Here is a 13,653-nt window from a genome sequence, read left to right on the forward strand (position 1 = left end):
ACTTGCAGGATTTTTTTTTTTTTTTTTAATCTTTTGCTTCACTTTCCGGTTGATTTTTTTCTTTTTCCGGGAGGTTACACTAGTTGTAAACGTGGCTAGTGACTGCCAGCTCACTGACAAAAATTACTTAGCGCTGAAGGAACTACACAAGGAGTTTGGACCATTCCATTTCAGCGTCTTGGCTTTTCCCTGCAATCAGTTTGGCGAATCGGAGCCCCGATCGAGCAAGGAAATAGAAGCTTTCGCAAGACAGAACTATGGAGTAACGTTCCCCATCTTCCACAAGATTAAGATTCTAGGATCTCAAGCAGAACCTGCCTTTAAATTTCTTGTTGGTAAATATATACCTTGCCTTACCAATATAATCTTTTTAATTGCTTTTCATTTTAAATATAAAATACCAGGACCATACTGTCCTATTTCGTTTGAAATGTTTTATTGGGAAATTTTCATAAAACTCTCCAAGAACCAGAATCTCATCCTTCATAACTTTCTAGAAGTCATGCTTTCCTGAAATTAATGTTTTAACTTCTTAGGTAGCAATAGAATTCCACCCACTGTATTTTATTCCTTTTGACCTCTTTCTGAGAACTTTACTTGAATTGTGGACATAGCTATTGTCACAGAATATCGCAGATCTCCTTTTCATTATTTAAGCACTGGGGAAAAATCTCCTCGTTGTTAAAGCTGTGCTTCATGAATGTTACTGAGCTTATTGACTAAACAATACTTATGGTTAACTTTATGTTGACTTTCTTATCTGCGATAGTGTCTTCAAGGATGACTATCTCAGCTTCTTCAAGCAGTATCTCAGGGTTTTGTGCAAATTCAAAACAATATGACAATTTTTTTTCAGAAGGCAAGAGTGTTAGTCTTCCTTTTTAATTAAGCTAGCCACAGAAATCTAAAGACTTTCCAAGATTAATTAGTATGAGAGTAGTGGGGGATAGTGACAGTACAGTTTGGGCCTCAAATAAATTCAAAGCGCTACTCAGTTGCTTTTGCTCTGTGGCCTCAGGTACATAAGTTAACTTCTCTGCACCTGTTTCCTCTCTTGTAAAATGAAGCTATAAATGTATCTACCTCCTAGAACTTCAGGAAGGATTAATTAAGCATGTTAATTGTAAAAGTAAAATATTTATATGCTGCTTACTCTGTGCCAAACCATAAAGGACATTCACTCCACTAGTGCTTTTATCTAACATTCTGAGAACATCTTCAGTCCTAGTTCCTCTATATATAATTTGAGTTTTGAGAAAACAATGCCTCTGGCATATCAAACTCCAATCCAGCAAATGAGATACTCTGTAATATTTTATATAAGCATGTAATCAGAATCCTCCAAAAACATTTAATTTCTAGGGAAAGTTTACATAATGTCTAACACCATGCATAGCAAACAGAGTGAAGTCTTCATTCTTTTTCTATCTGAAATACACTGAGGCAAGAAAAGCCCAAGTGCATGCCCTTGAACTAATCGTTCCTCAGTTACAGCAGCTTATTCCTCTTTGTCACTAAAAAAGCTTGTTAAACCTGGCTTACCCTGAGTGATCAAAAGGGTAATAGTGACATAATGAGTCACTGAACTTCCGTGGGGAGGGTAACAGAGCCCCAGGGGCCAGGAGCACAAGTCTGGAGGAGGGAGGCATGGATATCAACCCGGCCCCTAGGGCTCACTAATCTAGGTCCCCATTCTGCTCATCTATGAAGTGGGGATAAGGCCAGGGATTTGGCTTAGGGGTTCTGCCACCTGCTTCGCAAGCACAAGGGCCAGAGATCCATTCCCTGTAGCAAAAAAATAAAAATAAAATTTTTAAATAAAGTGGGGACAATAACAATGTTCATCTCAGAGGGCTTCTGTAAAGATCAAATGAAAGGATCCATTTAAAGCACTGAGCAGCTGGGCATGGTGGTGCATGACTGTAATTCCAGCACTCCAATCCCAGCACTCTGAAGGCTGAGGCAGGAGGATCGCTGTGAGTTCAAGACCAGCCTGGGCTACATAGTGAGTTCCAGGTCAGTCTCAACTAAATAGTGAGACCCTGTCTCAAAAAAAAACAGGGGAAAAAAAAGCACTGAGCCTGAGCCTACTTTAGTAGGCACATAGTAAAGTGCTAAGCAAATTAATAAATTTTATATTTATTTTATCTCTTATGTTCATCAGTAATATGAACATAAATTCTGGATGATATAAGGGGGAAAAATACACATTTTACATAAATTAAGATTTATCAAAAGGATATCATAGTTTCTCAAAATAAAATGGTTTAATTTCCTTGCCATTTTCAGCCATGGAATGTTAAAAACACTAATATATTTAATATGAAAAATCATCCATATATTCCCATTTCCAGGGAAATTTAGAACACTTTAATCTCTAAAAATGTTAAGAAACAAAATTTTGAGTTGATGACAAAGTAAATCTCTTTAGGTCAAAAAAACCTAAAACATCTTTGTTTCATTTCATGATTCTAGATGAGTAATCAGGGAATTTATCAAGCATGGTACACCTAAATCTGGTTATTCAAAGCCTGAGCCCTGCTGTTTTTATAGTACTGGGGATTGAACTCAGGACCTTGAGCTTGCAAGGCAGGCACCACATTCCTGGCCCAGTTTGAGCCCTGCTTTGTCCAGGTGTTTTTTTTGTTTTTGTTTTTGTTTTTTTTTTGTATTTGATATTATGACAGTCCTAGAACCTGAGTCTAAAGTTGTCAGTTATACATATACTAATGGAAATTGAAATTTTGACAAGAAATAAAAGTGCTCATGAAACTATTCTGGGTGTTTTAGATTCTTCAAAGAGGGAACCAAGGTGGAATTTTTGGAAATACCTGGTCAATCCTGAAGGTCAAGTGGTGAAGTACTGGAGGCCAGAGGAACCAGTTGAGGCCATCAAGCCTGACATTGTAGAACTCATTAGACAAATCATCGTCAAAAAGAAAGAGGATCTATGAGCACACCACTGAGCCACATCGATGCAGGGTAACAGAGAAACACTGTCAGAGAATTTGGTCTCACTTTCAACGTTTTGACAATTAAATGGGGCACTGAAGAATTTTTTTATGTTTTCTCGCTAGTCAATGATAATGAATATCCCCAGGACACGTCACCCGACTATATTAAATACTTCATCTGACCGCATGGAAAAATTCAGAATATACAGTTGCCAATGTGCTTCAATACTCTATTATTCAACCCGACATCTTCTAGGGTTCCCTTTTATGGAAATGCTAGCACGGTACACCAACGGATTCAAGAGCAGCGTATGTGGCTAAAATTTTCTGAGTAGCTAACTGTAATGGCTATGTTAATGTAAATAAAACACAAAATAAATTAGGAAAGATGTAAAATATTCATAGAGCCAAATCCTTATATATGTTCATCTGCTTCATATACTAGATTTTGTTTACTTTTATAGTACAGGTTTCTAGTGTGTTCAACTATAACTGGCCAAATAGTCACTTATGCTATCACAATATTTGAAAAAGCCTTCATATTCAATACTTTTCTCCCCATTGTGTTCTAGCAATGTCATAGTCCATAAATAGAATGTTAATATGCTCAGACTAAATTAGTCATTTGGAAAGAATTCAATGCTGCACCATTGTGATAGCTCAAACAGTAAAAATCAGCTCCCGGCAGTCTAAACTCTAATGTAAACAAGAGGAGGGATGTGACTGCAATCACAAAATGTCCTAAAATGTAGACTTTTTAGTAGAAACACAATATACTTTCTTTCCCAAAGTCATGACTTTTACATTTATCCACCTTGTAAATATTGACTAACAAAACAACCTGCCAAATTGGTAAAGGTTGTTGTCCTATGATATATATATTCATTGTATAAAAGAAGTAAATATGAAGACTGTGGAGTGAGGGAGTGTGTGTGTGTGTGTGTGTGTGTGTGTAAATAGTATAACATTTGGCTAAGAAGGAAGAAGACCCAATTTAAATAGCCTGTGACTTACCTCTGTAATTCTGACCTAATGGATGAAAGTGAAAATATTTTTGCAGTAAATCAATAATAGCTCCACCATACATACATGTATGTATGGACTAAAATCCTTAAAGAAACAAAAAAAATATTTCCTAGAGCACCTGCTGCTTTAGTCTATATCCAACCACTGAGCCATGAAGGTGGTTAGTGAGGCTCTTGGTGGAGGCGGAGACAGTTTCCATTGGTGGTGATGAGAATTGGCAGGGCTGGCTGCAAGAATATCAAATTAGTGTGGAAGCAAACGTGCTTCCATCTCTCACCAGCTGCAGGATTGTGGCAAGTCATTTTCCTCACCTGTACATTAAGTGGGGATCAAATGAAACAAAAAGCCCCTTCCAGTTCTAAAAGTCAATAAGCATACTTAACAGAACAAATCAGAACAAACCTGTATTATCAGTGAAGAAACAAAAACCACCCTGTAAGTCCACCTGTCCTTTATAATTGTACCCTAAAGAGCCTATTGGTAATTTGAATCCTGAGCCTCTAGACAAAATTTTAATCAGGGCAACCCCTGTAAGTGTTGTTGCCCCAGTGCTCTTGCCATGTGCCCAACAGTTACAGCACTGGTGGGATGTTTTCCTGTGCCTGCATTAGACCTGTGAGCAGAACTGAACGTGCCAGCATCACAAGGGAAACACAGACGGATGGTAACCGAGCTGCGTGGGGGATGACCTTGACTTGTAATTCTGATGCCTTCCACATCTTCAGTCACTAGTTCTCTCCAAAGCCAGAGAGAACGGGTGTCTTATACAAGATGCAATCAAAATATATAATAAATGGAGGCCAGGGATTTAGCTCAGTGGTGCTGCTGCCTGCCTCACAAGTGCAAGGTCCTGAGTTTGATCCCATATATATATAATTGTTAAACATTCACTATATATGTTTAGATTTTTTAAAACTTACAGTAAAAGACACACTAACATTCATTCCCTTCAGAATACTCCCCTTTTGAGCATATTCATCCATCCCATCATTCTTGCCACCTTCTGAGGTAGTTCTGGAAGCTTTTTATGGCTTCATGGTATGTAATCAACACTATGGTATGGTGAATGCGGTTGCTGAGTGCCATCCAATGAAAAGGAAGGCTTTTTTGAAAGATTACAATGTCTCCTCATGGACCGTATGCATCAGATTTGATGCATGACTTCTGGCTCTTCCCCAAAGTCAAAATGACATGAAAAGTAAATAAATGTTTTAAATCCATTCAGGACATCGAGGCAGCCACAAGAGCACAACTAAAGACACGAAAGAGGACTTCCAGAACAGCTTCAGAAAGTGGCAAGAAGATGGGACGAACATTTGAAGTAAGGGGGAGTAGTATGAGGGAGACTCGTGGCAGTATGTCTTTTGCTGTAACACTTTTTAAAAACATATTTTTTACCACATCATGTGTATCTCCAAACCAGTCTTCCCTTGGCCTTTGAATACAGAGAGCAGGCAGGTGGAGCTTTGCCAAGTGTGTTCTATGCATTGGCTTGAGGGAAAGAGAGCTCCTGTATCCATCCAGAGTCCCCTAACAATTAGGCTATGCTAATTGTTGAAAGAGTAGAAGAGCCATTTGCTGATGCTACCCATAACTAAAATGTCCCAAACAAACACTACTGGACAAATACACTGAGAAAAAGCTTGCATCTTTTCTGGATTCAGCAGTCTTTCTTTAATCTTGTCTTGGCATCAGAAAAGCAAGAAGACAGACTACTACAGGATGCCTAAACTAAGGAATATAACAGAAAAATGTCAGACATTACCTAAAAAGGTACTTTGTCTTCATGACAAAGGGGCAAAATAGAATGCATTTTAGCTGAGACAAATCATTCATTCACTGGAATTTTGCTTGGGTCTGTTTTGTTTGGAGGGTGGAGAGAACTACACATGAACTCCTAACCATCACGCCAAGGCAGATGAATAGAGTGTTGGGGACTGGAATAAATATGAATTTGCCTGAAATCTACCCTGAAAGTTGCACTTCACTTCTGCATGCTTAATAATTATGTACTTATAATATGTATATGTGTACATGCTCGTTTCTTAATAATTCTAGTATAAACATTAGCATATAAATAGTGGTACCTGATAAATGTTCAACAAGACTCTTTGGAAGATGAATTGTGACTTTTAGCACTTGCCAATTTTCATGGAGTAAATGTCAATGTCAAGCTACCTATGGCTGAAAAACCAGCTTTCAAAATTTCTGAAAATTTAGTTTCTTGAAAAACAATACAAGCTGCCTCCAGCACACCAAAATTTCTAAAAATTTGACTTGATCAAGGCATTACAAGGAACTCAAAAAAGAAAAATCTACAGAAAAAATATTACATATACACTATTTTTATTGAAACTATGCCATTTTGACAGATTATATAAAAATGTGGAAGCATATGAAGTTTCTGAATTATTCAAAGCTGCTAATACTTTACTGCTTAATCATACTAAAATCTATTGAACTAACTGAACTGTCTTCAGATAATCTCAAATAGGAAAATACTTTATAAAAACAAAAAAGGGAAAGGGGGGAGAAAGAGAGAAGAGAGAAGGCAGAAGACATAAGGAGATAAAGATAGCCCAAGAAGAAAACCAAAAACTACATTTCTCTATTTTCTTTTGAAATATTAACTATTTAAAAAGATGTTTTGGGGCCAGGGATTTAGCTCAGTGTTTCAGTGGCCTGCCTCGCAAGCACAAGGACCCAAGTTCAATCCCTGGTACCAAAAAAAAAGATGTTTTTGCATGAGCTGTATATTGAGTAGTCCCTGTACAAAATATATTTATTTGTGGTATTCCCTTGGGGCAAAAATGACATGTTTGGGTGAACCTGGTAAGGGGACACTCTGTCTCAGGTTGCTGTTATCTTTCCTATGGAATAATATCCTACTAGCTGTTATGCCTAGAAACCAATCCTTCACACTCTTTTCCCTCTTCCCATCTCCTTCTCCAAACTATTAAGGTCATATTCTGCTGAGTGATGTGTAACATGTTATTTTTTTTTTGGTACCGGGGATTGAACGCAGGTCTTTGTGCTTGCAAGGCAGGCCACCGAACCGCTGAGCTAAATCCCCAGCCCAACATGTTCTTTTCTGAGGGAATGAAGAGTAGCAAGGAGTAAGGAATTAGAAAGCCACGCAGAGTGCAGTAATGAGGAGGAGATAGGTTCCCAGCACAGTGCTCAACATGGTGGCTGCCCCAGGAGAAAAAAGGGGAAGAAAATGCTTCTTAACCAGCAGAGCCTCCCTCCCCCTCTTTAAGGCCCTTTTCCTCTGCTTTTCCCTTATCTTTGCAGCATGTATCCCTCCCTTCCCTCTTACTCCTATGGAAGAGTTTTCTTTTTGAATTCATAACTTCATTTTTCTCCTTATTTTCTGCTTCATTCCTTTCCTCCTTTCTCACCTCAATAACATGAAGTACATATTCAGCTTATTGAGAACAAATACAGATTTATTTAATTTTAAAAATTAAAACACAAAGGACAAGGCTTCTAAACTTAGTAGGTTACATTTTTATTATCAGGACAGTGACTATAGTAAATAACATGTTGAAATTTAACCTTGAAAAAGATGAAAATGATATTCACATAGGAGGGCTTCTTTAACACAAATATTCTAAAAATAGATTGATTCTGGACAACCAAAAGATGAGACTTGAAATAAAAATCTATAAAAATCAAATTATCCATTTAACCTATGCTCTAGAAATATTTACATTCAAATAAGCATGAAAGTCATTTTACCAATCAATAACTTACAATGCAACATATTAGAGGATATCTCACTTAGAGTTTTTTTTTGTTGTTGTTGTTGTTGTTTGAGACAGGGTCTCACTATGTAGTGAGACTGACCTGGAACTCACTATGTAGCCCGGTCTCGAACTCACAGTGATCCTCCTGCCTCAGCCTCCCTAGTGCTGGGATCACAGGTGTGCGTCACCATGCCCGCTACTTAGGGTTTAAATAATATCCCAGACCAAGTTCCACTAACTTGCTGCAAATGGCCACATGAGAACATCATTCGTCTGGTACCCAACACATATCTGACCCTGCTCCATGGATCAAATGGCCTTCAAGGAGATGAGAAAAAATGTAATATTTTTATGGTTAGCTCTTCCTAGCTCACAAGCTAGATCTTATGCCCTCTTCCAAATACTGTATGAGTAGGTGATTTTACAGAAAATAGAATAAAGAAGTCAACCCACCCTCACCCAATAATATCGCCAGTGTTCTTGATATTTCCATTGAAAATGTTTTAATTGATTGACTTATCTGGGAAATAACCTCAGCTTCCCCTTCAGCTAATAAACACACATGATCACAGACACTCTCCTACCATATTAAGAAATGGATGCAGGGCCAGGGATTTAGCTCAGTGGCACTGCGCCTGCCTCGCAAGTGCAAGGTCCTGAGTTAGATCCCAGTACAAAAAAAAAAAAAAAAAAAAAAAAAAAAAAAAAAAAGGACATAATTAAAGTACTCATTTCACTATTACAAAGCTGTGCATTGTATTATAATTAACTCAATAGCAATAATAACTATTGCCCTGCTTCATAGCAAAATACACACATACACAGATTACATTCTGATGTTCACTGTATATGCAATAAGATAGCAGTTGTATGTTAGCTGATGCCATTCATATATTCAACCAGCTAACAATACACTGCCAACCCATCACACACAGGTAACTGGTGCACATCAGCAACAAGAGGAATGTATCCAGAAGCATGTGGCAGGATAGCTGTGGCTACTGATGACCCAAAGCAGCCACCTAGAATACTCTGCCTACCTGAGTCAGGTCATTGCTGCTTTTCATGGCCCATAAGTCACAGAAGCTAAATTTGTGATAGGATACACAGTAGCAAGACGTTAGTCATTGCATTCTGAAAGTTCAGCTATATATTCAATTTAGAGTGTCACCAATTGAATATAGAAAAAATAATCTGGGGAAAAAAATCTATAAAAATGATGACAAGTTTAAAATTAAAATCTTAAGAGTAAAAAAGTTAAAGGTGCACTTTTTAGCCAACAAAGATACGGTAAATGTTTATAACGAGAAACTTAAAACATATAAAGGCTGTTTATGTGAAGAATTTTTTAATTTTTTCACTTCTTATACTGATTACAAGAGAAACTAACAACCTTTGGGTTGGGCTTTTCCAGGGCAGAAGTATTACGCTGAAACAAGTTTTAAATTTCTAAGAGGCCTGGGTTATTTCACTTCTCCACAGTGCCCACAAGGAGGCACCATTTCCACTTCTTTGGGAAGCGCGCTTCTGAACGCAACAGAGAGGAGTGCAACTAGCAACTGTTAAAATGAAAACCTAACAGCCAGCTAGCAATGCACTGCCTGTGTGTCACATCCACGTTTCATCTTTTGTTCTTAAGGCAAAAGCTAGGAAGCACCATTCGGATACAAATGATTACTTACCACTGTTTGTCAGCGATCTTCAGCTTCTTGAATTATTTTTAGTATTAGATTCTGTACTTATTTTCAGACCAGCCCATACTTCTCCCAAATGCCTTCTATCAAGAACCAGTTTGCTCGAAATCCAAACGAAGACAGAGAGCAAAAGCAAGCCCTGAACACTCACCTTGGGGGAACCTCGACTTCTCTGCTGCTTCATGTCCTGGGCAAGCACCCGCATAACATTCTCCTTTGAAAACACAGATAACACCTTGAGAATGAAACTATTTGGGAAAATGTTAGATGTGCATTTTTTCTAGATCCTGGTTTTTCAAACCACACTCCCCTTTTTTTCTTCAACCAGGCACCTCCCTAATATAACTAAACTACACAACTCAAAATTAAGACCAGGAAGTAGAGTTTGGTCCACTTCATTATGCTAAACAGGCATTTAAATGGTGCCTTTGGAAAGAAGCCCCTTAGAGAGCTGGGAGGAGAAAGAGAAGGGCCTTTCTCACCCACAGCATCTCTTCTTCAGTCCGGATCTTCCGCCGGGCGGTGCGCTCCAGTTTCCACTCCATGTCCGGCAGGCGTTGCTGTACCCCGAGTGTAGCTTCCCCTGGACCTTTCCAGGTTACGACACCCCCTTACCCCACCCCACCTCGAGGGCTCAGCCTGATTTATCGTCTAATCATTAAGCCCGTAGTAGAATCTCGTCCTCCAGGACCATCATATTCCACCACCTACCGCTATTTTCCCTGACTCTTCCCACCTTCCCGGAGAGTGGTCCCCGGGGTACTCTTTAAAAAGCCGGCTGGGCGGCCCCCAAAGCGGGAATCCCCCTTCCCGGCTTCTCAATGGTGGGCAACAAGGTGACGTCAAACCCGGGAGGGATTCTCCTGGCGTGCGCGGCCCCGCCCCAAGCTGTCCTAGGCGCGCACCCGAGCGCCAAATTTTGCCGCGGGCGGTGGCGGGCTCCAGCGAGGGCCGGGAGCTGAAGGCGTCAGGGCCACAGGAGGCCAGGGGTTGGCGGGCAAAGAAGCGGGTTTCGGCACTTCGATTCTCTGTTTTTAGAAACAAACATCTTTCGTTCTAACGGGCTGCGTCTTCTGAGTTCCCACCTCTTTGAGGTCGGAAGGTGCATAACTCCTGGCCTCCGTGCTTCGGTCCCATTTGTCGCGATCAAGACGTGAGCCGTGGAGCTTAGAACTGCTCCCAATGTGTGCGTCAGCGCCTCATCTTCAGTGGCAAGGAAATGTGGCGAGAAATCCTATGTGGTGGCAGAGGGGGAACACTGACGTTCAGTACACGTTCCTCTGTTCTATCCTTTGGGAAGTGGCCAGGTTATCTCACTGGAACTTTGGAGCTCTCTTCCTAACCAGGCTTATGAGGTGAAAGGGCCAGTGACCGGAAGACTTCAGAAGGAGAAGAGCTAGGAAGAAAAGCTGCGCAGACTTTTTGTCTTTGGGGCTCCATGACAAAGGGAGAAGGGGTAATGTGGCTTGAGGGAGGCTGGTGGGCTGAGCAGCCTTTAGCTGCCCTAGGAACCGCCAGGGGAGGCAACCCAAATGGCAAGAGGGCAGACTGCGGCTGGGAAACCTGACAGTCTGCTTGTGCCTTTCTTCCCCCTCAATCATCCCCCACCTCCAGCTGACACAGGTTGAATTTTGCTCTAATGTAGTATGAGAATTTGTGCACTTTTCTGAGGAAAGGTTCACAGATTTCAGATATTCAAAGGGATCAATGATTAAAAGGTAAAAAAATTAACTCACCCTAGTGCTTTTCTTGATAGTGAAAGCCAGAAAATGACATCAAGATTAAGGCCCCAATGTTAGACCAGTTTCCTATGTAGAAGGTTAAGGAACATGATAAAGGTTAGGAAAAATGCTGCACAGGGTAACAATCTTCAAATGACATGTCAAAATGTTTGATAGTTAACTCTTGGATTAAAAGATTTGTTTCACCCACAAGAATTTTTTTTTTTTTTTTTTTTTTTGAGACAAGGTTTCACTATGTAGCCCAGGCTGACCTCAAACTCATGGTGATTCTCTGCCTCAGCCTCCCAAGTGCTGGGATTACCAGCATGCACCAACACAGCCAAAATTTTACTTTTCTTGCAGTTCATTCATTCAGAGAAATACCCATTCCAAGTTCCAGTAAATCCTTTCGGTAAACATGGAGTCTAAATAAAGTGAATCAGATGTACTGTTAAACGATCAGTTTTACAAACGCCAACTAAAATTAGCAACACATTGGAAATATGAAATTCTTTTTTCTTTTTCTATTTTAAATATATTTTACACTTATTTGTACAAAGACAAGTAATGACTTTGCAAATTCACTTAAAATGAGATTTTTAGAATTGAAGGTCTTACAAGTACTGACAATAGTGAATTATTCACAAAGAATGCAGTTATCTGTAAGTAATATTTATAAATTGGATTTTAGCTGCTAATTCCACAACATGTCTATACACAGTTTCTGAATGCCTTTTTTTATTTTTCTAGTGTAAACCAGGGAAGTATTAGTCTAATATCTTCCTTTAAAAACATATTGTTCATTTAAGTGTTCATTAAACTTTGATATAAAAGGATGGAAATAGATAAATCACCATTTGGCAAATGCCACAATAACTACAGTAGTAAAAATTTTATAAATGCTAAAATTATTGTGTATATGATGAGGATATTTGCCCTTGATGATTAAATAAAAATAGAAAACTCACAACTTTTCACTGAACAAGCCTGACAGGCACCACTTTAACCCAAGGTGATCAAAGTTATCACCGTTAACGAGACCTTTTGAGGAGTGCCTCCTGATACAATGCTCTGAGGAGGGCATAACCTCATTCTATGGTATTCTTGCCCAAAAAATGCATAATATGAATCAAATGAGAGAATGCTAGACAAACTCAAATTGAAGGACGTTCCACAAAATAATTGGCTAGTACTCTTCAAATAACATCAGGGTGATTAAAAAAAAAGACTAAGCAAGTGTCACAGATTAGAAGAAACTAAGTAAACACAACAACTGCATGTATTGTTAGGTTCTGGACTAAATCCATGACCAGAAAAAAAGCACATTAGTTGAATAATTGTAAAAGTTTGAATAGTATCTGTAAATTAGTTAATAGAGTACTAGTACCTGTAATGGTTTCCTAGTTATGATCATTGTATTATGGTTACAAAATGTTAACTTTTGGAGAAGCTGGAGGAAACACACCCTGGGATTCTTTCTTTGTACTATTTTTTTCTGTCTACAGTTTATCAAAATGAAAATCTTTAAGTGTAACAACGTGTGGACATAAAATAATAATAATAATAATAATAATAACAATAATAATAATAATAATAATAAACTATGGTACACGATGCACCTGCCTGGCAAACACAAGGTCCTGAGTTGATCCCCAGTACCGGAAAAATAAAACTGATACAACTATTAAGGGGAAATGGAAACATTCTGCAAACATTTTATCTTAATTTTTAGCTTAGGAATGATGTCAGATTCAAACGCTCATGTGCCTGAAATTAGCTTCAAAATATTCCTGCTCTGAGAGTGATTTTGCAAGGGGATGGCTGTGTGATAGTAACAGGCTCTAGGAAAGCTCTCTCACAGGCCCAAAGGATTTAAGAGTAAGAGGTTGACAGATGACTGGAGTAGACTTGGAGCAGTGAGAATGGGACAGAAAATGTGGAAACACTTTTGCCTTTCAAATCTGTCATTGCTGTGGCTGGGCGCCATGGCCTACTCTGATCCCTGCACTCGGGAGGCTGAGGCTGAGGCTGAGTAAGACCGTTTTCAGTTCGAGGCCAGCTGGGCTACATAGTCCAAGGCCAGCCTGAACTACATAGAGACCTTATCTGAAAAACAAGAACAAAATCAGATTTGTCATTACTCAAGAGTCTGGTCGGGTCCCCAACCATAGGAAGCAAGAGGGAATCTAAGCTTCCGGAAAGCGGATTTTTTTTCCAATTATGTACACAATTACACTTTCGTTCCAAACAATGTTAAATATTTCAGATACACGTAAGGTGGGAAGAAAACTACCGCGACCCTGTCTCCCAACCCCTTCCTCGGCCCGCGCCCGCCAGACCCCCGGCTCTCGGTGCGCCCGCGTGCGCTCGATCTTCAGGACTCTTCCGCACACCGCGGGCCCTCCTCCCGCTTATTGTTTCGCAACTTGCTTTTTTACTTCACAAAAAAATAAATTGTTTTTCCAGAAACACAAACCCGAGGCTCTCCCGTCGCCGACTTCAACTCCAA

The 13,653-nt window shown here is 39.5% G+C and overlaps 2 protein-coding genes across 9 annotated transcripts in view; one reads left to right on the plus strand and one right to left on the minus strand.

The window, feature by feature from the left end:
- The window catches only part of Gpx8 (glutathione peroxidase 8 (putative)), a 5,811-nt gene extending 993 nt beyond the window's left edge, over positions 1-4,818 (plus strand). The window contains exons 2-3 of one of the 3 annotated variants that reach the window (XM_010626862.3): positions 71-335; positions 2,791-4,818. In XM_010626862.3, the coding sequence (XP_010625164.1) occupies positions 71-335; positions 2,791-2,954 (429 nt within the window). In that variant the 3' untranslated portion in view covers positions 2,955-4,818. The remainder of the gene's footprint in view (positions 1-70; positions 336-2,790) is intronic. The other 2 variants (XM_019207834.2, XM_010626864.3) reach the window with 2 other exon arrangements.
- The window catches only part of Cdc20b (cell division cycle 20B), a 67,672-nt gene extending 54,019 nt beyond the window's left edge, over positions 1-13,653 (minus strand). For 2 of the 6 annotated variants that reach the window (XM_033760908.1, XM_033760904.1), the window contains exons 1-4: positions 13,621-13,653; positions 11,160-11,231; positions 10,509-10,657; positions 9,575-9,637 (exon numbers count right to left, since the gene is read on the minus strand). In XM_033760908.1, the coding sequence (XP_033616799.1) occupies positions 9,575-9,628 (54 nt within the window). In that variant the 5' untranslated portion in view covers positions 9,629-9,637; positions 10,509-10,657; positions 11,160-11,231; positions 13,621-13,653. Of the gene's footprint in view, positions 1-9,574; positions 9,638-9,905; positions 10,152-10,508; positions 10,757-11,159; positions 11,361-13,620 lie in introns of those variants that run through there. The other 4 variants (XM_033760906.1, XM_033760905.1, XM_033760907.1 and 1 more) reach the window with 4 other exon arrangements.

Source organism: Fukomys damarensis, unplaced genomic scaffold, assembly GCF_012274545.1.
Source record: "Fukomys damarensis isolate Sample0158 unplaced genomic scaffold, DMR_v1.0_HiC HiC_scaffold_1, whole genome shotgun sequence".
Lineage (NCBI taxonomy): Eukaryota > Metazoa > Chordata > Mammalia > Rodentia > Bathyergidae > Fukomys > Fukomys damarensis.